Source organism: Dufourea novaeangliae, unplaced genomic scaffold, assembly GCF_001272555.1.
Source record: "Dufourea novaeangliae isolate 0120121106 unplaced genomic scaffold, ASM127255v1 scaffold113, whole genome shotgun sequence".
Taxonomy (NCBI): domain Eukaryota; kingdom Metazoa; phylum Arthropoda; class Insecta; order Hymenoptera; family Halictidae; genus Dufourea; species Dufourea novaeangliae.
In genome coordinates, this window is record NW_015373986.1 from 698593 (window position 1) to 724439 (window position 25847).

Sequence of the window (25847 nt, forward strand, 5' to 3'; positions counted from 1 at the left end):
GTGTGGATGGGAGTGATAACAAAGTTCCTTTTCAAGGCCGGAGAGGTTGAAAATAAATTACCTATATAACCTATATACACATATGGTTTTCTTTTCTTTCATTGGAAAGCAATAAGCTTTGAAGCGTAGTTTGTGGAACTTGTTTTTTTATGGACCCCTTAACTGAACTTCTCGGAAGTCAAACTGATCAACAGATTACTGTTTAATTTTAATCGGCTAAATAATTAACCCGCTGACCGTTGACGTTTCTGTTATCGAAAGTATGCCACGATTAGACTGCGGATGTTTATACAAACGTCAACCATTAAGAGTCAGAACCAAACAGACATTTGACTACTCTATGAAAGATTCTATCGGGTCCCAAGTCAAATAAAGACCGTACTGAAGTCCATAATACTTTATACTACAATATCTGCACTCCAAGGTCAACTTTTTGCAAATCAAATTCACCCTTTTGCAAATCTATTGCAGAGTCTGATTAGTTTATATTGTTCTATGCGAAAAGTGTCTTGTATTTTATTTATTCTCCAGAAGTTCCCCCCAGTAAATCCTCATCGTTTCTCAGCAATCTCTTCTCAACAACCACCTGCAACATAACCGGCCAATTAACCCCGTTGAAAAGGCAAATAAAGGGGAACATGACCGCCCATTTGGTCGTGGAAAGACATTATTAATGGGGAAACAGTAGAGCTTATGTGAAAGGATAGCCAATTCGCGAATACTCGCAGCAACGGACGGAGCGAATGTAACACGCGCGGTATCCACACACGCCAAACGGAAGCAATGAGCCTCGCTGCGGTTATCTAGTTTGATACTTCCTTCCCAGCCTGGCACAAGAGCGTTCGCTGACTTCCTATACTTACACTCAATATTTCTAATATTAACCATACTACATTGTCTTTTCGACATTACTATTATAATTATCCTCTGTCTGGATCCATTTTGACCGAAAATTTCACGAAGTTTCCAATGTCTTTAGGGAACTAACCTGAAGCGTAGAGCTGTTTATACAATAGAACCTCCCGTATCCGAACGTTCCTTTATCCGAACACTTACGTCTCTTTGTTAGTTCGGATACGGGAGGCTCTACTGTATTGGTACACAATACGTAGACCAGAGTATTTTGCAGAATCATGTTTTGAAAAAAGAACACCTTCAAACGACGTTGCTAGAAGGGGGGGGGGTTATATATATACTAGGGATGCGACGTCACGCTTTCATTTGTAATAGTATTAGCATGGTGTGAGGACGTGTTCATAGCTCTGTGTGACATTACTTTGTGCCTACATCAGGAAATTCTGGCAATTCTTGCTTGAAAGTAACGAGTGGGGGTCCAAGTGGACCCAGACATCGTCGATCTTCAGGAACTTCCGTCATCCAAGGGGGTTAAAGTGTTGTGTAAGAACGGTTTTTCCGAGTGAAATTACTTATTCAATAAACGATCGGCACGTTCATTTCGTTTAAACAAAGGGCTTGATCGAGTTCCTCATAATTCCCCAAAGCGGAAGAGTATTGCTTGACCCGCGGCGATAACCACGGACGTGTTTACATAATAAAAGAGACGCACGTTCCAAGTCCACGAACTGGTGACTCGGTTGCATATCGAATTTCTTTCGAAAAATCATTATCAAGAAACTCGACCAATTCCGCGATACGTTCAACTGTATGGGAATTATCGAATACGTACAATTACGCATATACCATGGTTTAATATGCCCAAACATTACAGTACTCAATATTCAGATATTCAAGTGTTTGAACATACTATACCAAAATATACTTAACACATAATACTATCATAGCAATTGCGTTCGTCAAAGATTGTCCCCAATTTTCAATGACAAAAGCTAACCTTTCTATACAATGTTCATAAAAAAATTCTATGTAAGTACTACATTAACATAACCTAAAACAATATTGCTGTACCTCAATTAGAAGATCGCATTATACAGGGTGATACACAGGTATATAATTTTGAAAATATTAATTTTCCGACCTATCAAGACTTTTGTGCATCGTTTGGCGAGCACTGTCTAACCTAGAAGTTATGAACCCATTTTTTGCATCACTCTGTACGAAGATATTTCGCCGCTGCAATAAGTTCTAGCGCCGTAGAATCGTCTTCATAGTCCGCCTGGGGCTATCAGTGTCAAAGTTTCCGAAGATAAGACTTGAGAACATCATTGAATTAACGCCATACACGTGAGACCGCCGATTCGAAGAGTTGGACCGTGACCCCTTCTTCCGTTTTCCTTGATAGGACGCAAAAGGACGAGACCCAGAGAGGGGGAGTGTGATCGTTTTCGATAAGCGAGCACGTGAGCCGACTTATGTAACGTTTATAACGTGTGCAACCCAACGGAGAAATTGCGACTAAACGGGAGGTCACGCGCGACAAACGTTCGCTCCCGACGAGTTTTCATTAACGCTCATTAAACGTTCGTTTCACCGCGGCGTGGTGGCTCTGCTGGAGCTTTCATTGGCACGATTATAAAAGAGAAGTAGACGGAGATTAACGTCCTCGTGAGACGAGAACGTGTTAATTAATTCGCGTGTTAGAAAATAATATAGTTCAACGTGAATCAAAAGTGTGCACTTCGCCGGTAATTCCCATCGGGAACAAAAGGGAAACAGATCAAAGAATAGCGATCAAACGATTTCAGCGTTCACAGCCAGTCACGAAGGTCACGCGTCTCGAATCGGAACGACGATCGCGGCTGGAATAAACAAATCCATTCGTGAACAATACCTACCGCTTCCTCGCGATAATTGTACGACCAACGTTATGTTACCACCTCTGTTTTCGAGCGAAATCAATTATTATTCGATTCCACGAATCGCATGGGACGAATAGATACGATCTATTCCGACCTAACCTATTTTGCGTATACGCAACGGTAATAATCCTGGAGTGGGAGATGAGGTTAAAGTACATTTTCACGTGCATTTATCATTTGTTATGCCATTGGTTCACACCCAGATAGCACATGACGCCTTATAGACGGCTTAAAGGCGCCTTAGACCTGAAATAGCCGTAAAATAGACGTCTTGAAGGCGTCCTGTGCTATCTGGGCATTCTCATGAAGTGCTACAACGAAAGACATAACTTTTACTGTCACATGGAACGTACCTTTGGGGTACTCCCTTTCGAAATTTTACGCGCAATGCTAAATATAAATAATATATGTACTTATTATATATTCTAACCTAGTTAGCCCGGGGATTTATGGCGCTATTCCAAGTTGATACCGCTCGGACCTGTCCGACCACAATGTAATTTCGATGAAGAGGGTAGCCCCATAAGCTGGCTGAAAGCCTCCACCGCAACAATGGACAGGTTCCAGGAACCTGGCAGGTGGCGATGATCGGATCGACGAGCATGAATCGACGCGTTTCCTCCTACCCTCTACCTGAGCAGGTAGGGGATTCTCGGAACGGAGATCCACACGGACACAGGGGGATATTTCGTGAAAAATCGACGGGGTGATTTTCACGAACACTCGAATAATAAGACGTAGGTGGGAAGAAATGCTGGATCTAGATCGGTCCTCTTTGATCTATTCCTCAGAATAGTTTCCAGTCAGCCTCTAGTCCCTTAACCCGCGTTCCAAGGCGTCGTCCCTCGCAGACGAGCCAATTTACTTTCATTTCCTTTCGTTCCAAGTTTCACTAATTCGGGTAAAAGTACGCATCCGTCAGATTGCGATCTCGGTGCGGATCAAACGGCCAGTGTCTCTTAGCCAGTCGAGACGAAATAAAGATATTACGAAATCAATTAGAAATCTCAAGTGTCAAATGCACCGGAGTCCGTCAACCAGACGTTGAAACCGCAACTTTCTCTTCGGATACAATGATTTTCCTTGTACGGGGATTCGCATACACGCTTTTCGAAATCACGTGAATTTCTAGCGGGGCTTTCTCAATAAATTAATCTCCGTTGGATGTCGAAAGACCGCGAGGTACGCGATAATTGGACGCGGGCGTCACAGGTGTTCACCTGTTTTACAGAATTCCTGTATACAACTGCGCGACAATGGTTCAAACTGGAGATTATCCTGGTAAATCCTGGCGAAAACCCTCTGATAACGGAATTTCTTTTAACCGTTTGCACCCTTGCGAGCAAACAGTGACGTTGAAAAAAAAGTCTCCTACCACTGACTAAATTTATCTCAAGTACTGAAATAAATGTTCAGCCGAATATTAATTTAGCATAAATTTCAGTAACTCCCAAAGTAAATGGTAGGATTAAATAATGGTAGGCCCTTCGTCTACCTCACTTATGGTACCTACCTCACGTGTACTGGATATTTCCTAATTCCCCATACATTATGTCCCTTCAGAAGGAACAATCTACTGCAAAGGGTTAAAAAATCCTTGTCCGCTCTGTATTGAACTCCAAATAGTTTGTTGTTTCATGTACTGGTTCCGATAGACCATTAAATCCGTCGATAGTTTTGGCCAGGATTATCGATTTCTGAACACTACGATCCTTGACCGATCGTTTTACAAATCACGTGAACCCTATCCTTCGCGATAATAAGTAGAACGCTATAACATGCAATTAAACTCGCGACATTCTGTAACGGAGCCGCTGTATGATCGAGGATCGCATCGCAGAGGCGCAACCGGTGGCAATGATCTTGCCAAGGCTGCAAGATCGAGCATGATCGTCACCGGTAACGATGCTAATGAGGCACAGCGGTGTTACATGGATCAAGAAGATTCATGTCCCCATGATGATCGAAGTCTGCAACGGTACCAACGATCTTACGTATTCTTCTGTCCTAAAGTACGATTGGACAATTTTCCATGAGTTCCTCGACAACTTAATCGGCAACGCTGCCTTGTGCAATCGTGATTTCCGGTGTCCTTCTCTCCGCCAGGATTTTTATCGTTTCGTAATAGTCCTGGGTGGTCAACCTAGGCACTTTCAACTTTTGAAGATGAAGTTACACCTGGACGAGATCAACGGTTGACTACCATTCTAACTGAACTACTTTTTTGCTTCTTTGTCCAGTCGATCAACATTATCCTAGACCTCGATAGCGCCATTAATTAACCGCGGCTATCCAGTTTGTAGATGCCTGATCTCCATACGCCTTTCCATTCAGCGGTTCTCCCTTTTACTTTCCAGCCGCGGGACAATCCAATTGATTTAATCCTGGAAGACATTAGCCAACCTATTTACCTCCAGCGTCTTCTATTCGAAGATTCACGGTACAGTCGGTGGAAACGATAGCTTGTAAAGCAGACTTTTGACAGAAAGTATAAAAATTATAAAAATACCAATATAGGTATCTACAGGCCTTTAAACTGAAACGAAAGACCCAAGACCCTTTACACCCCCTATTTCTGACACTCCTGGTCTCCTAACACCTGAGAAACACGGGTACTTCAGTCTCCCTGTCCGATTTCACGGCCACTCTACGTATCCTTTCCGCTCACTCTACCCGTTCGATTATACCGAAACCATATTTTCTTCTTTTGTTATGTCGCGTACAAAGCAGCTTCAACGGCGAGGGAACGGATGTCGACGTCACACGTTCGCTCAGCGACAGAAGTACACGGGGCCGCCTATGTTTCCGTAGAATCTGAATCTACAATAAAAAATGTTGGTTTCCATTTAAGATTCCAAAGTTGCCCCCGTCTTATCCCCAGGGGGCAGGCTAATTTTAGCACAAGTGGATAGCCCCTTTGAAAATATTGAGGGTTTATTTGACACATTTTTTTCGTTTTTCTGGAGATATTTCGATATGTCAGGTTAAATGAAGCACCCTGTATATAACCGTAAATATATTCCGTTTAAGGCTGATGGCTAGATTGTACGTAGTTGACCACGGTTAGTCTCGGGGGCTCTCTCGCGTATCAGGCCAGTTAGGCACGGCTCGTAGGACTGTAATCGGACCCGTCTACGTCGTCTGCCGACTGATTGCCAATTCAACGCCCCCGCGACGCTACGCGAGAACCCCTCCGTAGGTAGATCATTCTCAGGGGGGAAAAGATCCCGTGTCGTACGAGCCGAATCCGCTTCGTACGGCCCCATCCGCTGCTTGTGGAGCAAACGGTCCGTATAGCACTAATCTCCTAGACTCATTGTTGCTTTCCTTCTCTGTCGTTTCCTCGGCCTGTCTTCCCCCGTCCTGGGCATCGACCGAAAAAAGGAGGGTCCATTATCTTGGGGCGTCGTGGACGCTTCCTACGTGTCGCCACGTGTTCTGGTCCTCAAAATCATGATTAAGTCGTATGAACGTGTTGCTACTGAAGCTTGGTCAAAGAGCATCAGGGCATCAAGGATGGGTAAGACAAGATTCACAGGCATACCCGAAATCGGAAATAGATACCATGGCGTCTGCGCGCTGCTCCTTGGCCAGCCTACTTTTACCCCCTTCGACGGGAGAGCTTGCGTTTGACAAACATTTGCTCGACGAACGTTAAGCGAACGCTGCCTTGGTGTAATACAATTTTCTTCATGCAAAGATCAATTTATGGATTCCATCAAGGGTAGACACGAAATTCCTCATCATCCAACGCACCTTGATAAACTGCATCCTTCAGACACTGTGAACGTACACATTACATCAATTTGATGGACGTGAATTTTCGAATTAAGATTCCAGGTAAAAATATCAAAGGAAAAAGGAGAAACACTCGTTAGGAAGAATTGAAGGCTGGACAGGTGGACTCGTTGGGGACAGCAAGATTTTCTTAAGTTCTTAACAATTTTCTATCCAGGTGAAGAATGTTCGATTCATAATTTTCAGACGAATCAATGATTATTCCAGCAGCTCCGTCTCGAAAATATTCTACACTTTCGTCGGTGTGGAATTAACTTCTTAAGTGGCGGATCGAAATGTGAATTTGAAACAGAGGCCAGGCCAATGGAGACACGGGGGCGTTCTACGCGTGCGCGCTCCGATAACCTACTCCTGTCGCAAGGAGTGCGTCTTCACCTGTCTGTGGTCCGAGAAAAATATTCCATTAGGGTTCTAGTTTCGCCTCTGTATTCGGCCCGTTCCATCGCGTGTGCGAATACCCACGGAAGTGTCATCTCGAGTAGGTTGACATCGCGAAAGTTGCGAAAAAGTGAGGGTGGCTTCGACGAGATGTCAACGACCAGCCACTGCGTCTATCCGCGCCTGTCATACGGCAACACGTTCCCATTGTTATCGTTATAAAAATGTAAATTTGTATATACAATAGCACGCCAACAACAAGCAAGAAAACGAAACACGATAAATGCGTCCCGCGATAAATGTGTGAACTGAAGAGGGGGTCGTTTATTGGCCCCTGTAAACTTTCTCTTTGTAAAACAACGAACGACACGGAAAGTAAAACTTGAAAGTCTAATTAAACTCTAGAAGAAACCACTGATATACAGTAAAATTGTTTCCCCTTTTTATGCACCCGACCAAACGACAAATAAAAAGTCAACATCGAAAAACAAATTACACGAGTGTCTATACTGCTTCCACGATTGTTGAACAACGGTCCTCTTTGTAAACATACTCGGGTCTTCAGGACTCGCTGTCTAGATACCTGGAAAATAATCGATAAATTAATCAGAGAGGAAAAAATTGAGAGATGTCAGATGACGGACGAGCGACAGCGCCCATTGACGTCTTCTTATGGTCCGAGTCGGTGTCCAAGAGTCGACCAGATGTAGACGATTCCCTCGACGTCTTTCACAGTAATCTTAGTCCTCCAGGGGACACGGCGAAAGGGCCATGCTGCAGGGTAGCTGAAGAAATAGAATGCATTCTGGATCGGTGTCGTTGAACCGGATTCATTCTGGTCATCCTCGTCTTCGAGGTCGTTATTACCAGATTTGGGGAGACCGTCGAGAACCAAAAACTAGTGCAAGATGTTGGCCGAAATGGTTCGACTCTCTTACCAGCATCGAGCGTTTTACTGCTACGTGATCCTCAGCGTCTGGATCTTCCTTCTTGTCGCCGGTAATCCGAAATCAAATGTTCTTCGTTCCTCTCTGTTGGCACCTTTATTTTCGTTTTTCTGGCACCGTAGTTCCCTTGTTTCGCTGCATGTCCCGACGATTTGAATATAATACTCGAATATAAAACGCTGTTTTGGATCGTGATGTAAGCTGTGAATAGTAAACACATGCGACAATGCGATCAACATAGAGGATTTCATGTTGTCTGCTTCGTCGGCCAGTTATAAGCCGTAAACACGGCTCAGGAATCCTTTTGACGCTTTTGACCTTCTCTGTTCCTCCTTTCTTTTTTTAAACGAATATCAGCCTTATCGATAACGCATACGGGTTCTGGGACTTAGTTATTAGTGCTGTGCAATAAAAGTAAAATTCTTTCTTTGTACCCTCCATAGGTATGTACAAATATATTGGTATAGATGAGAAGAGTTCACTGCAGGCGAAGGTACTGGGGAATGATATTTCTGTAAGAGAATTTCCTAGAAATTTCAAAGCAGACGTGAAGACTAAAAAGATATTTCGATTTTGTAATCCTCCTAATGAAATTGTTGCAGACACAGAAGGTATTCACAGAGAGCATTATCAGAGATATACTCATTAATTTAATAGTACTTTAATCGTACTGTCTTTCTACATCCAGGAAAATTAGATGGAAATCTGACACTGGGCGGTGTTTTAGTATTTGTACGACACGGAGACAGAGGGCCATTGGCTCACATTCGAAATATAAGCATAGTAAACTGCGGAGGAGACTTTGGGTCCATGCCTGAGCTAGAAAATATTTATCAGAACTATGTAAACTTCCTGCAGAACGTCTCCAGCTACTCCAGAACAGCATGGGCACAATTCTTGGGGCCCTTCCATGGTTTTCCTATGCTGCCCACCAATTCCAAAGACTGTAGAATCGGCCAGTTGACAACCTTAGGTGTAGCACAACTCTTGAAAACTGGCACCATACTTAGAAATGCATATTACCATAAACTGAATCTGGGAAACGGTACTATGACCAGCAAAGATGTTGTTGTATACAGCACCAGGTACCGAAGAACAGTTCAAAGTGCAGTAGCTTTGTTATACGCACTTTTGGAGACAGACGGTTTCCAGAACCTTGCCAAAATCAACATGCAAGAAAGCCAAAGCTATGCCTTTTGCAGCGCAGACTGTGCATGCCCTGCTGCAGAGAAATTCTTCAAACAACACATAAAGGTAAAGGATCGAACCTATTTGAAGTCCATAGACAGTAAGTATCTGACCACAATGGATCTTTACAGGAAATGTCTGATCATCTGAAGTCCCATCCAGCAGTGGCAGAACTGATAAAACAAGCATCCAGTGCGGTCTTTGAGATCCCAGATCAGGCCCAAACAACGGATCCAAATACTCTGAAAGACGCATTGCTAACATACGTTTGCCATGGAGCCTCTCTACCATGTGTAGATCTCGAAACGCAACGTGTCTGCGTTAAAACTGAACACGTGACAGGCCTGTTCGCGTACACAGAATGGGAATCGAAACAGGCGGCGAAAAGTAACAATCGTCGAAAATACGGCTTATTAAGGGCGTACGGACTTCTTCGAAACATAGTTACTTACATGTTGCACATCATATCGGAAGGAAGACCCAAGATCGTTCTCTATTCAGGGCACGACAAGACGCTGGAATACCTTGCAACTGCTCTGGGCATCTTCTCCGACAAGCTGACCATGCCACATTACGCCTCACGTTTTGTTATCGAGGTATACCGGATAAATCCGAGGAACGAGAATCACGTGGCCAGTGACTTCTACTTCCGTGTGATCGTTAACGGGAAAGATGTCACGCAAAAAATACCATTCTGTAGAAACGCGAATTTCTACAGTGCAAGCTACGTCGAACGATCCGAAACCGAGAGGACACGCAGAGATTCGAAATTGTGCCCGATCGAGACGATCATTCGACAACTTCACGACGATTACTTCGGCCCGTTTAACGCAACCAACTTCAAGGACGCGTGCACCAATCACAAACGCGGATAGTGGTTTGAGCGGGAAGAAATTACGTGAATTCGATTTTTCCCGGGCGAAGTTCGATTATCAGGCGACAACAGCCAATCAGAAGGCTCGATAGATCAGTTCGTTCAGTTTACGCGAACGAGTTCAGTATTCAAACGATGTTACACGTAGTGTCGATTTTTTCGTAGTTAAACGGTTTATTTAACAATTTTGTGTCATCCGAGAATTGAACGCGATTCTAATGGTGTTCCTCAAGTTCTTCCAATTCTCGGTCTGGATATTCGAATCTCTACGAGCTCGTGCAAGTAGTAAGTCTTAACGTTCTACGATATTTTACAAAGAAAGTATTTAAAATTTCCATAAAATGTAGTTTCCAATTAATATGATATCGGCCGTTTGTTACGAAAATCTTGAAAAAATGATAGTAATTAGTAGACTGCGGATCGTTATGCAAGATCACAGGCTTTTTCAACTAGTTTACAGTGTCAAATGTTAAACAAATATTTATATCTTATCTCCTACCGAAGAATGTTTCACGTACGAAATTCTACGAATGCATCAAATCCGCAGTCTAGTAATGAGTTAATACTCGAAGTATATAAGATTTCCACTGTTTTAGACGATAATTGTAAACGAATAACAAAAAAAAGCCTTATTCTTAGGGTTATCAAAATCGGACGTAGCTTTAGATATATCAAAGATATACAAGGTGTCTCAGACTACATGGTACAATCTGAAAGTTGTTTCCTTCGAGTTATTTCAGGTATTTTGATATACCGTGTATGAAGCTAGATGATTGCCATATATATTTTATCACTCACCTTACTGTAAATATGTAAATAGCATTGAACTTCTACCAGCGATGATTCCCTTCAATTTTTTTCGAGCATCGTTTAACAGCTACAAATTGTAATTAAGCAGTGTTAAAAGTTATATATACAAGAAAAACAATAGAGTTCCGTATAGCTTGTTACCCTCCTATACATTGATTAGTATTATTTGAAACTTGACGGACTTCCTTTGCAGTGTTATAAAGTAATCCTCATTATATTCCAATGGACCAGAATCCTCTTTAACGACGATCACTCTGTGAAGTGCTGTGAAAACACGTGTATCCATCATTAAAAATGAAAAACAGATTGCACGTTTGAAATAGTATTGCAGCAGGTTCGAATTGTGATCGTATTTATTAAAAAATACACAAGGCAACGAGTGTTGAGTGTGTGTCGTTGAATTGACATTATAGATACTTTTTGTTAAAATATACAAATATATATATATATATATATGTCGAGACGACTGTTAATTATCAATTCCCAGGCTACACCGGTTTCATAAAAAGTCATTCCACATTTTATTCACGATATAAAAAACTTACATATCATTAATAAATAAATACTAGACAATTATATTTATAGTTTACAAGGCACAGTTTCGCATCCTTAGAAGGTCTAACAGTACAATTAAAAATAAAAATCTATCGTACCTTTGGTAAAACATGATATATGAGCACGGTTATTTTAACACTATCATTATCGTCTCCTCTAAATCATTTAAAATCATAGTACTAAAACGTAAATAGTAGCACACAGTACAGTGTAATCAGTGCGAAGACTTAACGCGTGTTGAACAATTGCAGTTTCTATGCTAAAACTCTTATTTACACTCTGTAAAAAGAAAAATACACATCACAAAACGATCAAAATTCCAACAATATTTTTCTGGTTGAGTTCGAGTATTCCTATTTTGGGAATGGCAATCCCCATTCAGGCCCAACCGTTGCATTTAAACAAACAACGTGATACTTCAATCACAGTCTCAGAGTACGTTTCATGCTTGTGTCTTCAAGTTTAATGGACTTAGATGGGTGATAATACTATTCGGGATGAATCTGACGGCTTCCAGATTCCGCCATCGCTAAACCTAATGTCTGCTGAATATTCCTTAATCGTTGATAATACTGTTCAAGCGCGAATCCATCAAAAATCCCATCCTCGCTGAAAAGTGAATACAATGAAAATGAATGATATTATATCCATGAAAATCAGACCATAATATTGATGAATCCACTCACTTTGTAGGAGGTCTTTCTCGAACAGGAGGCGAATGGTTCATAGTAACTTTCGGCACCGACACGTACGACTGATCCACGTTCCACAACAATGTTTTAGCACCTATACGTCTACCGATGCTCCATCTTACAATTAACCACTTCATTCTGTGTATACTGATAAGAACCAACGCTACACTCTTGAAACGTACTCTCGGCGATTTCTTGTGGCGACCCACGGTGGCGTAAGATCGTTGCTCTTTCGTTAACTGGGCCAATATAGACAACGTGTTCTCCTCTGAGATCTGATAACCGCCGACTATCGTCAACAAATAACGTTTCTGGTATGTCAATGCCTTCCGTCTGCTGTCTGCTCTCATGTACTTTCCATAGAAGTGCAGCAACTGGGTGCACATGAAAATTGTTATTATAAATAACAGAGGATGAATACGATTTGTATTAACAAATGGAAAACTACCTTGTCCGTGTAATCATCCCCCAATCCACGTAATGCGTTCACATCGTGAGAGTCGACGCCTCGTTTCAGACGAGCTTCCAATAATTTCACTCGTTGACCAAGCAGCTCTTTATCTTCTAACGCTTTCACAAGTTTTTCTTGAAACTACAGTTATATTTGAAGTAGAACCTAACGTGAAATACTGCATCGCTAAGTACCTTGATTTTCTGCAGAAGTTTAGTGGGTGTAGTCTTATCGCTGCTGTATCTGCTTTTCATTTGCTTTGCCAATTCCAATTCCCTTTCCGCGGACGATCTCAGATCCTGTTGCAACTCGGCGATCATACTCTTCAGCTTCTTCTCCTCATCTTTGGCGACGAACAATTTCTTAAGCAGATCGGTTTCCCTTTCCTTCAGGGACTCCAGGGTCTCAGCCAGCTTCAGTTCACGTTCCACAGCCTCTGTCAGTTCTCTCTTCGACTGTTTCATGTCAGCCTCCAAATCCACCTATCCAAATAAAAAGAAAAAATTAATCATATTACAGAGGAGGATTGAAAACAAAGAATGCAATACTAACCATAACTTCTCTAGCATTATTGATTTCCCTCCTCAATCCCTTAAGCTCATTATGCTCGGTGGTCCTCTGCTCCTGCCTTCGATTCTCCGCGTCGGTCATAGTCTTGATCCTCTTCTGAAGCCACTCACATTCAGCTTCGCAATCTTTCAGTTCCTCTTTGGTACGGCTCAGATCCGTCTGCAGATGGTCTTTGATTCCCTCGATAAGCGCCAGGCTACTTATCATTTTCTCTTTCTCCTCCACCTCCATTTCCAACTGCTTCTCCAATCGGCTCTTCTCCGTCTGCAGTTTCCTCAAGGTGTCCTTCAGTTCCGCATTATTACGCTCCTCTTTCTCGAAGTTCTCCATCAGTGACAAGTACTTCTTCCTTTCAGATTCCAAAAGATCCGCAAGCTTTGGTAATTCCTCCGACTTCTGGGACTGTACATGCTCCTTCATCAAGCTTAATTGTATCTCAAGGCTCTTGTGTTCCTGTCTCAACGACGACAGATCATTGCGTAATTTTCCTTCATTGTCCAGAGACGTCTTCAGCTTGTTCTGCAGGAACTCGATCAGCTCCGAGTCCTGCATCTGACCTGACTGCATTGATCTGTGCTCCTTCTCCAGTTGGATCCTCAGACTACGGACCAAATTCTTCTCGGACACCAGTTCCTCGTTCAATTTCTTAACCTTCTTACACTCCTCCGTTAGGTCCGACTTCAGCTGGAAGATCCGACCTTCGTACTCCGCGATCTGGCACTTGAGCATGCCCCTTTCAATCTCCAAATCGTCTTTCAGTTTCTTCAACTCATCGTTGATCTTATTCGCCTGGGTCAATTGCAGATTTAATTCGCTACTTCTTTGTACTCGTTCTCTCTCCTTGTTTGTGCTCCTGTGAACCTGCCTCTCTACGCGACACGCGCCCGCCTCCTCCTCTTGGTCGCTTTCAATGGCGTTCATAATTTGCCTGTCTAGGTGCGCCGACAGATTCAGCTCTCGCTGCACCATATCCTCGATGTCGGTGTCGTCCTGTGACCTTTCTGGAAATTCATTTAACGAATCAGAGATTATAAATCATTTTATACAAGGAATTATATTAGAAAATTGAGGGGCACACGCCACATCTGCATCATTTTTTAGTTTTTTTTTTGCACCATTAACAAGCTTTAACCTTACTTTTCTGTAAAGTAGTTGTGTAAATTTATAGTATTGTGGGATTTGCCCCTCTTCCACTAAACTAAATTATATACTCACGAACAGCCAATTTTAAGTCTGACAATTCCTTGCTCAGTATGTCCACTGTGTTCCTTAATTCAGCAACAAGTTTCTGTTCCTCCTTCAGCTTCCTTCTGAGCTCCACCACGTTACCAGATTCCTTCATCTTGTTCTGTATGGTCTCCAAAGCTCTGTGCAGGCTCTTACTGTCATCGCTCATCTGTCGTATGACCTTGTCCTTTTCCTTCAAATATTCCTGCAGATGATGGATCTCCTCGTCCTTCTCATTGGATGGTGAGGACGCACCTGAGAGACTGATACGTCTGACCATCTCCTCCAGTCGTCTGATAGTCTGATCTCGGTTATTCAAACCCTCTGACAGTCGCTGTATCTCGCTCTGACACTCCAGAATCTCTTGTTTCAACGACTGATTCCTGGTTCTGGACTCGTACAGCTGCTTGTCCTTCTCCAAAATTCTATCCCTTAAAGTCTCCAACTCCTTTATGTTCTCCTGCACCAATGCACTGCACCTCTTCGCGTGTTCCTGCTCCTTCTCCCTCATATTATCCTTTAGCCTGGTATTCTCTGAATTCAACTCCATTATGATCTTCTCGTTCACCTGCATCTTGCTCTTCTGCTCCTGTATCTCCTCGCTTCTCAACTTCAGAACGTTCTCCACCTCTTGCAGATCCTGCTTTATCTTGCTCTCGGACGCCTTCGACAGTTCGTACTGGTTCTGATAGAAGCATTTTTCGGTAGCCATCGAGCCCACGCTCTCCTGCAGTTCATTGTACAATTTCTGCAGGGTCAACAAATCCGATTCACGTTTCTCCAAAAGCACTGACTTCGTCTGCAGCTCCTCCCTAACGATTCCCAGCTGGTTTTCCAAGTTCTGTATCTCCTTGATCGACTCATTGATAGAAGTCTGAGTGGTCTTAATGGAAGTGACTCGCGACCTACCGCCATCATTTTTACCAGCAGACCCCTCCAAAGGTTCTTGCGTTCCAGAGCAATCTGGCCTAGACTCTGAGACTCTATCCGTCTCATCCGTGATGGCATTGTTCTCCGAGGTTCCAGATTCCATTCCATTGTACAATAAATCCATGACCAACGATTGCTGATTGTACGTGGCCGACAAACTATGAGACCCTAGATCCAACGGGGGCACTTGCACTCCCATCTTGCTGGTATCCACCAAAGGCCCAGGTGAGTCGTCCTCGATTCTGACTGAACTGAACGGCGTGGGGACTTTGAAAACGGACGTGTTGGGCAACGTTTGAGTAGCATTTACTCCACGAATGGCTTCCGCAGTTTCCTCACACTCTGAATGAATAGACAAAATATCGCTCAAGGTGCGAGCGCTGTTCTTCGGTTCCGTTTGCCGTATCAGCTCCCTTAGCTGCGTTTCGTCCAGGTTCAACGACGAGTACAAGTCCAATTGTTTCTCCTTCTTCGACAACTGTTCCTTCAGGTGATCTAATTCCTCGTTCTTATCAGCCAGCATGCTGTCGATCAACCGTGGCAGCTCCAACTGAGCGTGTTCTTGGACGCCAAGCTTCGCCAGCAGAATCCTCTTCTCCTCCTCGACCACTTCCAGGTGTTCTTTCAATTTCTGAATGGTAGCGCTCTCTACCTGCACGACATTCGCAATCTCTGTCTCCTTCTCCTGCAGCAACTGATTCACCCTGTCCAATTGACTGTGGACATCCTTTAGTTCCAGATCTCTGTCCGCTATGGTTCGTTCCAGGGACTGAAATTTCGCGTTCGCCTCGTGAAGCTGCAACTCCAAACGGGACGTCGCCTGTCGCTGGGCGAACGGGGCGCTCTGTTTGTGCTGCTCCAAACGGCCACGCATCGCCTCGATCTGGAACAATTGTTCAGATGTTGTTTGCTGGAGTATCTCCTGTTCCGCCTGCAGCTCCTCGTTCTGATTCTTCAGAGCAGCCACCTGCATCTCTAGGTCCTTAATCCTCTTGAAGGCAACCTCTTCGGCTCTGGCTTGCTTCACCATTTTCTCCTTAAGCTTGAGCAGCTGGTCTAGAGGCAACATCGGTGGTGAATTAGGATCATCTGGAGTAGGACATCGAGATGCGTCTATCTGTTCTCTAATCGAAACGTCTTCGCTGGGTTGACTCAAGCTCAGGTTCGAGCTGCACATGTGAACTGATTCCAGGTCTTTGATCCTCTTGTCCAAGTGATTCTGCATCTCGCGAAGCTCCGTTTTCATCTGCTTCAACGCGGCTGAATTCACGTTGAACTGTTCCGAGCTCAATTTGTGCTTCCTCAATTCCTCCTGTGAATGATATTTTATAGCAAATGGAATTTCAAGGACAGTTCACGGAATCGTTACCTGCAAGTGATTAATATGCTCGTTCAGGTGTTTGCTCTCGCTACCCATTTTCACGGCGTCCAGCTCCTGATTTGCAGCTGTTGCTCCAGATCGGTGATGATATCCCTGAGGACCCAGATCTTGTCGATGGCTGCTTTCAGTTCACTCTCAGTTTCTGTTTTCCTTGCCTCTGTGTCAGACATCAGGGAGGACATTTCCCTCATCTGCGACTCGAGTGCCTCCACCTGAATTCCAGACAAACCTCTGACTACGTGTCACCCGTTAAACCAGATTCTCTTAAGCACGACTAATCACAAGAAAAAAAACACCACCAACATGTAAAGCATACAAAAGTATTTCGTTAAAATAAACCAGTGATGTTCATATTTAAGCTTCCGGAGACCACTGTAATCACATGCAGAGAAAGTAATTCAACTTCCATTAAGACGTATGTTTCATATTCTTTGCCTAACATACATCCTGTAGTTCTTAGAATAAATAGAATATACCACTCACAGCTGCACTGATGTCAGATGCTTGAAGCACAGGGACCTCTGAGGTTGGTTCAGGTGATAGTGTGGACTGCATTGTGCGACAAACAGAAAACCAAAACCAGAGTGCCAGAAAAAACTTGTGTTAATACAATTAGTGACGATGCGTGGGTTATAAGCTGCATAATATTAAGATGTAATGTAAAAAAAAGAATAATTAGCATGAAACCCCCACCCTCCGAACGAGTTATCCATTAGTCGAACCAGTTTTTAAATATCGACAGAGTCAGTGGTAATTATGGGTGAAAAACCCAGTCCAGGACAATGATTAGTTCTTGTATACCTGAATCCTTATATATTATATTAGACAGCACCAAAAGATGCAAATGTAAATTCACAAGTTTTCCAGGATGAATGTAAACCTTGAGTACTCAAATGGCAGGATTATTCCCTTTTCTCTCCCCTTTTCCATTGGCAGACTATAAAGTAGCGTTGAAATTACCTCCGATGTGATACGTAGGTCTCTTTCCTTTTCGCGTTCGCGTTCTTTAAGCTGTTCCTGCAAAATATGTATTTGCTTCGCGGCCTCATCACGTTCGATTTCCCTTTCGCTTGCCTGCTCGTCCAAGAATCTTCGAGTAGCTTTCAATTGTTTGTCCGCTGCTTCGATCTATGGATATTTTTATTGAATTAAAATCAGTTATGGTGTCGATACAAGAGTATTTTCGTGTGATAAAATATTACATAAAGTTATATATATACATAAATGCACAATAAAATCTGAAAAAGAGACATTATTTAATAACTAGAAATTAATATAAAATACAGTTACACTAGACAGCATGAAAACAGTTGTGCGTGAAAATTAATAAATTTGTGTATTTCAATTATTACGTTTTCGTAGGTGTTAATAACTTGGAAATGAGGTATAATGTAAAAGTATTAATTGTGCACATGCAAAAGATACCGAAAAAATACACCATATATTTATATAAGTGGTTGCACATGCTAGCATTAATTGTTGGAAAGTTATTGTTATTTTTTTTTTTTTAGAGGTAACATGACACCAGGAATCTTCGAGTTGCATTGTCAATCCATTATTAAACAAATGTCCGTTTGAATGTACTGTTAAAGTTACGATCGACTTACGGAACAGCTTTTGTCTTTATAATAGTATTAGTAGTTCTATAATTTACCTTGCGACGGCAAACCCTGTGAATGTATGGGGGAGGAGTAGATTCTAAATGCACCTGCTGGCAAGATAACAAAACGCCAATCAATCCTTTAAAAACTGCATCACAGAGCCAGTACAATTTGTACCCCGTTAAATTTTGTTTTCTCCGGTTAAATAGTATTCGTAACAAAATTTTTCACTATCATTTTTATACACAGGATCAAATTTAACGTTACAACAAATTAACCAAAACGAATATAAAATCTAGTGAGAAACGTAAAACTAGGTGGAAAACACTGATGCATAAAAATTGAACAAAAAATGTGCGATATACGAATACTATGCTCATAGATACAGATGAGACACTAAAAATAATGAAGGTACCAAATACCGAACTCGTTTTCAATATGCAAATACACCACAACTTTCTTGTATATAGCATACCAATTCTATGTCATAAAAATACATGCAGTTGGTGCATCAGTTGGTAAACCTCGAATTTACCTGTTGCTGTAGGTCCTCCTTCTCTTTCCTTGCATCTTCCATTAACTTGTCGCTTTGCCTGCACAGTTCTTCGATCAGCTGCAACAGGTCTGTAGAGTCACCACCACCGTTGGATAGCACATGCCTCGCTAAAAAACATATATTACCGTTGCATATAATGTTCACAAAATCAGGGAGTTCAATTGGTTTACCTTTTTCTTGCAATAATGAAAAGTCTTGCAACGTAACTTCAGTGCCAACGTCATCATTCTCTCCGTAACCCTCGGTAATGATCTCTTTCTTGTTCTCCACACTAATTAACTTTCTCTGAAGGTCAATGACAGTGACTTTCAATTGCTCCATCTCCTCTTCATAGCTCATGATCAGGGACTCCGCCTCGTGTAGCTTTGACTTTAACTCTTCGTTCGCTTTACTGATCCACGTGACGTCTTTCGCGAGAGAGCTACGCTGACCACCAACGTTAGCGGACGAGACACCCAGAATTTCAGCGCTCTCGGACTTCAAACGTCGCACGCAGTTGTTCAGTTCTTGCTTCAATTTTTCCGTGATAATATCGTGTCCCAGGGTGTTCTCTAATGTCTCGTTATCACTATTTATGATCGATATTATTTCAATGGTCTGCGGAGCAAAGTGGACTCGCTTGATCTTCGGTGATGATACATTTAAGTTAGGATTGTATGCTTCGTTCTGCGATTTCTCGACTTCTTCGGTATGTAGCGTCTTTTCGTTAATAATACTATCGGAGAATTGCCTTTTGAGCACCTCAGTGATGACAGTATTGTTCACTTCTTCTTCGCATATGACAAAGTACTTCACCAATTCCTCGATCAGGATCTTAAGGGTGCCACATGTTCTGCGTAAGCTGTTCCTGTGTAACAAAAACATCAGAACTATTTAGTAAGTGTAAAAAAATGATTTCTGTATCCACTCGAGTATTAAATACCTCTCCGCCAGAATGTCAGGAGGCAAGATTTTGTTTGAATCTTGTTTCTTGTCAAGATCCGGAGCAGTGTCTCTAATTTTATTCAGCTCTTCCTGATGGCGATCTATCATTCTGGCGACATTTCGTGAATACTCGTCCTTCAGTCGTTGCACTTCCGTGGCATGAGTCTCTTGAAGCAACTGCATCTCGCGTTTTGCATTCCCAGTGAGTCTATCGCGTAACTCCAACAACTCTGGTGACAGATTGTCTTCCACCTCTGACTCGACCGACAGGAGAGCCTATTACACAAATGATCCCAATATAAAAGCAACCAATTAGTTCACTATAAATACAATCTCCCACTCTGTTCATTTCTGTTGCAAATAATAAATGTAGTTGTTTTGATACTTGCTAAGTAATTTGTCCATAAATTCGTGTGTATTCTAAAACTACCTGAATCTGTTCTTGAAGTGCATTGACAATATCCAATTTAGCTAGCGCGATCTGCTCTTCCAATTGATGGTTGTAGGCCGCTCGCAGCTGAGTTAATTCACCGTTTTCCAACGCACCCGCATCCCACTCTGTTTGACAATGCTGCATGCACACGTATGTGATCACACAATAGCATGTTAGTTACAGGAGGAATAATGGTATTATCACGGTTACGTCTAGTTCCATATTGGAAAGTATGCGCACAATAATTTTCAGTTACTCTAAAACTATTCGAAGCTAACGGAACGCAAAAAAAAAAATAAAGAAACTAAAACTGAATTGAACATACACATAGATTACACTCAATTGTACACTGATGTATCATGCACTTCTTTGGTAAGATTATTCTAGAACTTATTCGTTCTACTTCAACAAACATGTATCCACCTGTTCTACCGAAAGGTATCAAATTCGAGGTAGATCTAATGTAGAGACACAGTGAAGGAATGAACGAAAAACATATGTATATATACTCTTATTAGTAAATAACAGATAGTTCGATGGAGAAGGAAGCTTTAACACACAGAGAAAGTGTTCAACGTCTAACACAAAATATAATACAAATATAATGCATTAATTACAATGAATGAAAAATGCATAGATTAGTAAGTACTGCACCTACCTGATTCACTACGTTTCGCAAGAATTCATGCGTCTGTGTTTCCTGTTTATTGCATAGTTCCCTTTCGTACTTGCTCTTCTGTTCAGTCAATGCTTTTTCATAGTGTAATTTCACCTCTTGCACTTCTATTATCTTATTCTGCAATTCCTGTTGCAACGCCTTCATGGTCATTTCCAGTTCAGACCTACTGAGACCATTACTATTGTGCTTCGACTGTTCATCCCCTAATGGAGAACCGACCCTTGAGCTGCGTTCAGAGAGGTTAGAAGCATTCAGACAATCCCCAGCGCCTCCAAAATATAAGCCTTCCGTCAGGTCAGCTATTTCGCTGTCATTGTCAGACATTTTCTTCGATTGCTGGCTGAATATTTCTTCTGAATACTGCTTCTCCATCAAGAGACACTTTTGCTCGAAATAGGTCCGTAGCTCCTCCATTTCCTTCGCGTGACGCTTCTCCAATTCAGTTTTCAGCTCGTGCAGTTCCGTGGTACCGTCTTTCACGCCCAACGCCAAGGACTGAACTTTCCTGATCTCTGACGCTGTTTCAGCCTTTATCGCGCTTATCTGCTCATCATGAACGCAAACAAGTGCATCTATCTCCTTCCGTAATGATTCCTTCTCTGCTCTCAGCTGATTCACTGATTCTTGAAGCGAACGTACAGTTCCAAGTTCCTTCCTCATGGATTGGTTCTCACCTTCCATACGATGTTGCTCAGTTGCCAAGTTCTCAGCCAGAGTGGAATAGTGTTTCAATTTGTCCTTGATCTCATTATAATCAACCTGTTTATCTTCCAAGTGTTCAAACTCCTTCAACAATCTTTCATTCTCCTCTGAGACTGATGCAAGCTTTGCCTGCAACGATGCTGTGGTTTCTAGCTCTTCCTTGTTCTCGTAGAACATTCTATTTGTGTCTGTGCACTGGTCGTGTATAACTTTCACTTGCTTTGTCAAGGTACTATTACAGCTGGACGATGGTACCGACATGTCAAGTTTACTCTCGCTCAACACCAACGTTTGATTCAATTTCTCTTCCATCTCTGTGCACTGAGCCCATGCCGTGGCCAATCCACTTTTCAGCTGTTGACACTCCTCCTCAGACTTTTTGAATTTCTCCGAAAAATCATGCACTTGTCTCACAGATTCTGTTAGCTCTGCCTCCTTCCGTTCCAGAATTACCTTCAGTTTTTTTATCTCCTGCTTGTCCTCCTCAGTTTTCTGTAATAAATCACTGATCTGACTAGCCTGAGCACTCTGACCATCCAGCTCGTGCTTCCTCAATGAAGACAGCTCGGATTTGTATTTATCACAGCTGTTCTTCATGTCCTTCAGTTGTTTCTCGTAGGATTTCTTGGTCAGATTTGCTTGCTCCAGCTCCTCTTTCGTCCTCCGAACGTCATCCTCGAGATCCTCGATTTTATTGACCAGAAGCTTCTCGAACTCTGCCTTCTCCTCGAGCTTCTGCTTTGTCAATTGAAACTGTATCGCCACTTCGTCCAACGTCTGGTAAGTGGTCTCGTTCAGTTCACTCAATGTACTGACGTTTATACCGCTGACCCTGGACAAGGACTTCTCCAGATCGAAGATTCTGTTGCTCAGTGTCCGTTCATGCTGTTGACTGTTCTCGATCAGCGACTGGGCCACCGAGTATCTGGACGATAAATCGTCCAGTTTGAATTTCAAACTGTCGTTCTCGTCCTTCAATGTCGCGGCGTTCGTTAACGCTTGCTCCAAGGAACGTTCCATGCTCTCTTTCGATTCCAGAATCGCAGTCGCAGCAACGTATTTCGACGTCATCTCTTCTAATTGCAATTTATGCAGCGTGATCTGTTCGCTCAGCATTTCCTTCTCCTTCTGATGATCCAAGTCCTGCACGTGACGTGCTTTCTCAGACTGAACCTTCAGCTCGTTCAGCTTTGTCTGGTAGTGATTCAGCTCGGCCTGAGCAATGTGCTGAGACTCCGATCGGTTCATCAGTTCTAGCTTCAAAGCTTCGACGGTTTTTTTATAGTGGCCCATTTGAGCCTGAAATATAGATAGTTCTTTGGCGTGTCTGGTCTCCAAATCTGGCAAGTCTTTGTTCAAACGATCCGCAAACGACTTATTCTCGTCTTTCAATTGGTTCAATCTTTCTTCGTATTTCTCTTGTATGTTCATTATTTCCATTTCGTGTTTCACAGCCAAATCCTAGAGGAAAATTAATGAAAATTATTAAAACGAAGGTGTCTAATGGTGTAACAAGCTTCTGGCACATACCTTCAATTCCTGTTGATGACGCGCAGTGTTCACGTTCGTTTCAGTCGTGAATTTCTCTAAAATATGTTGCATATCCTGTTTGATTTTATCGACACGCGCCTCGTATTGCTTCTGCTGCTCCAACGTCTCGGCGATGTTCAAGTTCTTGTCAGCTGCACCCAATCGAATCTGTTCGTTCAAATTGTTTATCTGTAATTTGTAGTCGTTGATCTCGGCGTTTCGTGTTTCTTTCTCCAATTCTAACGTCTGCACGTGTTCCTGGGTTTGAATCAGCTGACTGTTCAGTTTTTGTATTATCGATCTCTGTTCGCTCAATGTGTTTTCCATGCTGTCGATCTGTACGAAAATTAACCTGTACACGTGACCCGACTCCTTCACGATTTAGAGAAATTACGACTCACCTTATCTTGTAAATTTGCACTATTTACTGTACAAGGTGCATCTTTATTAGAAATATGTATGGCATTCAAAGAATTCAATTGACCAACAAGATTATCCCGCGCGGACAATGCTTGCTGCAACGACCACGTCAATTCTTCTATCAAGTTATCCCGTTTATTTATTGCTTTTTCAAACTCCTGCAACTGTTTAACAAAACACAATGCATCTTTAATAGTATACGTGGTGTACAAAGAGAATAAACTATCCAATTACTGTGTCTGTGCGTATTGATGATATAACACACCTTAGTATGATATAACGATATAATATCTCTGCCTTGTATACTACTATTTTGACTTTGCGAAGAGTTAGGGGATGAAGCCTCGGCTCTTAAGTGGTCAATCTCGGCGTGCAAAGCCTCAACTATGGCTTCCTTTCCTTGTAATAATTCTTCCAGCTGAGCCACTCTTCCGGCAAGTCCTTCCAGGTCACCATCTGCTTCTCCTTCACTCATACTGACGCTACTTTGTGTCATGTCTCTTGATGAAACACCCTCGTGCACCTACATTGTGCAAACATTATACTTTTATAATTCTTTACAAATTAAATGCATCCAAAATATATATATATATATTCAATGTACTAAATATACAAAATCTAGGTTGACTCGTTGTTTCATGAAATATATTCTTACATAAGACTCTTTATGACCAATAGATTTGTCATTGTGAAAAGATTCTTCATCCGACACTTCTTCCGTTTGACTGTGACCCGCACCTCTGGCTTTACTGACTCTTTCCGCCTTGTACTTCTCCAACTGAAAGAAACAAACATTAGACTAAGTAATCTAGTCTTGAAACCCAAAACCTTCCGATTAATAACTGCATAATGCCAGGTGGTGAGAGCCTCAAATTCTACTTGTGTACAAATTGCACGAAAGTTTCTCCACTTTATTACAAGATATAATAATTGACACATACTGCAGAGAAGTAACCGAGCATATTAGCCTAGTGAAATGGAATGAAGAATAACTTCAAAGGCAATCAATAATTAATCCTAAACAAAGAACGGGACGATGGACCTTCTTACCATCTCTCTGCCTGCCTCCAATGAGCGTCTTCTGCGTTCTTCATCGTCCGTCGGTTTGTTCATTTCATTAATAAAATCAAATCGACGATCGCTTAATAATCGGCCAACAATAGTAGACGATCTTAATTACTAATTATCGAACGACTAGCGGTCTAATTGTCATCCACTACATCTCAAACCATGTGCCTCAAATCGTCTCACCGTGAATCGTTTGACCGTTGCACACCGTTTTCGATTTATAAAAATACGAATCGCTATAGCGTCCGGTATTGTGTCATAGGTCTTTAACGAGATAGATCGTGATCCATTTGTCGGGTACTAGCCAGCTAACTGCCTTTTTGCATTGGATCATATACACGAGTTTATAACCGACAGTGGATATTTCCCATTATTTCGACAGTTGAGTTCTACTCTCTGTCTCTCGCGAGTAAACTCGGGTGAAATCAAGTTAATTTTTTATAAAATGAAATGATATTGGTGTCAAATTATTTATTAGAGATCCCTGTATCGATACTATACATTGAAAGTTGTTATCGGTACAATGTTTAATTAATATTTAATTAATTAGAGGCGAATGTTAAAAGCAACGTATAGATAAAAGTTTGAGTAATTGACGATGATAAATGAATTCTGTGGGTGACAAATTGTTTATTCCATTTCTTTAGAATAATATTGAGCAACAAAAACCAATTGGAATACTCAATAATGTGATATTTAATAAAATAACAAATTGCGCGCAAAAGTGAACCATGGCACGCTCTAACGTTAATAAATGATACTATTTCGCTAGTAGCTTGGCAGTTTTCTCGTAGATGGCGGAAAGATATATTTCTTTTCGCTATGTGCAGAATTCAATATTTAACAAACCATTGTAAATTCTATAAATAATCGCGGAACCGTATTACTTTATCAGTAGAAATCAGACAAATTTGTAAGATTCAGCCATTTTACCAAGTTGTTCAAAATATTATAATGTCAATATTCTTCGGAAACTTTCCAAGTTCCTGCTGCCTACAATCTACATATGTACATAGTAACCAGATTCCACAAGAAAAGCTTCCTACATTACCATCTCATGGTAAGACTGCCGTACCAATTGGCTAGTAGCTTCAGCATTTTCCCGAAGATGGCGCCACCGAGTATTTGCCGTGGAAATCTCACACGTGAACGTCACAGTGCAGAGAAACTCTTATTTTGGTTGGTGACCTTTTGGTTATCGAAGAGTGGGATCAAGTGGTATAGACAGAAGCGTTTCGACTATTAGTCGCAATTAGTCGTAACATCAGGCTCGTCATCTATACACACAGAGAGAGATAAACCTGTTTACATTGAAAGGACTAGTACACATCTTCGAGGGTTGCTATAGTTCATGGA

General features: G+C 42.0%; 2 protein-coding genes across 2 annotated transcripts; one reads left to right on the forward strand and one right to left on the reverse strand.

Annotated features, from left to right (window-relative positions):
• The first annotated feature begins 7861 nt into the window (after positions 1-7861).
• LOC107187378 (2-phosphoxylose phosphatase 1) lies at positions 7862-10003 on the forward strand. The gene is made up of 4 exons (XM_015575459.1): positions 7862-7952; positions 8344-8511; positions 8589-9154; positions 9220-10003. The coding sequence occupies exons 1-4, from the start codon at positions 7862-7864 to the stop codon at positions 9961-9963; spliced, it is 1569 nt and encodes a 522-aa protein (XP_015430945.1). The 3' UTR covers positions 9964-10003.
• Positions 10004-11337: 1334 nt separating this feature from the next.
• LOC107187335 (A-kinase anchor protein 9-like) lies at positions 11338-24707 on the reverse strand. Its single transcript, XM_015575407.1, is given in 21 exon segments — positions 11338-11936; positions 12014-12393; positions 12468-12611; positions 12665-12952; positions 13023-14041; positions 14256-16509; positions 16567-16631; positions 16634-16790; positions 17062-17127; positions 17539-17706; positions 18233-18289; positions 18715-18842; positions 18906-19582; positions 19658-19935; positions 20090-20230; positions 20751-22934; positions 23004-23339; positions 23405-23587; positions 23689-23946; positions 24079-24201; positions 24474-24707. Coding segments are annotated over 21 exon segments (9090 nt in total). The 5' UTR covers positions 24537-24707; the 3' UTR covers positions 11338-11815.
• Between the last annotated feature and the right edge of the window lie 1140 nt (positions 24708-25847).

Coding starts and splice junctions, on each gene's coding strand:
- LOC107187378 (XM_015575459.1), top strand. CDS start 7,862: ATGTTGGCCGAAATGGTTCGACTCTCTTACCAGCATCGAGCGTTTTAC. Junction 7,953..8,343: donor GATCTTCCTTCTTGTCGCCG/GTAATCCGAAAT, acceptor TACCCTCCATAG/GTATGTACAAATATATTGGT. Junction 8,512..8,588: donor AATTGTTGCAGACACAGAAG/GTATTCACAGAG, acceptor TTCTACATCCAG/GAAAATTAGATGGAAATCTG.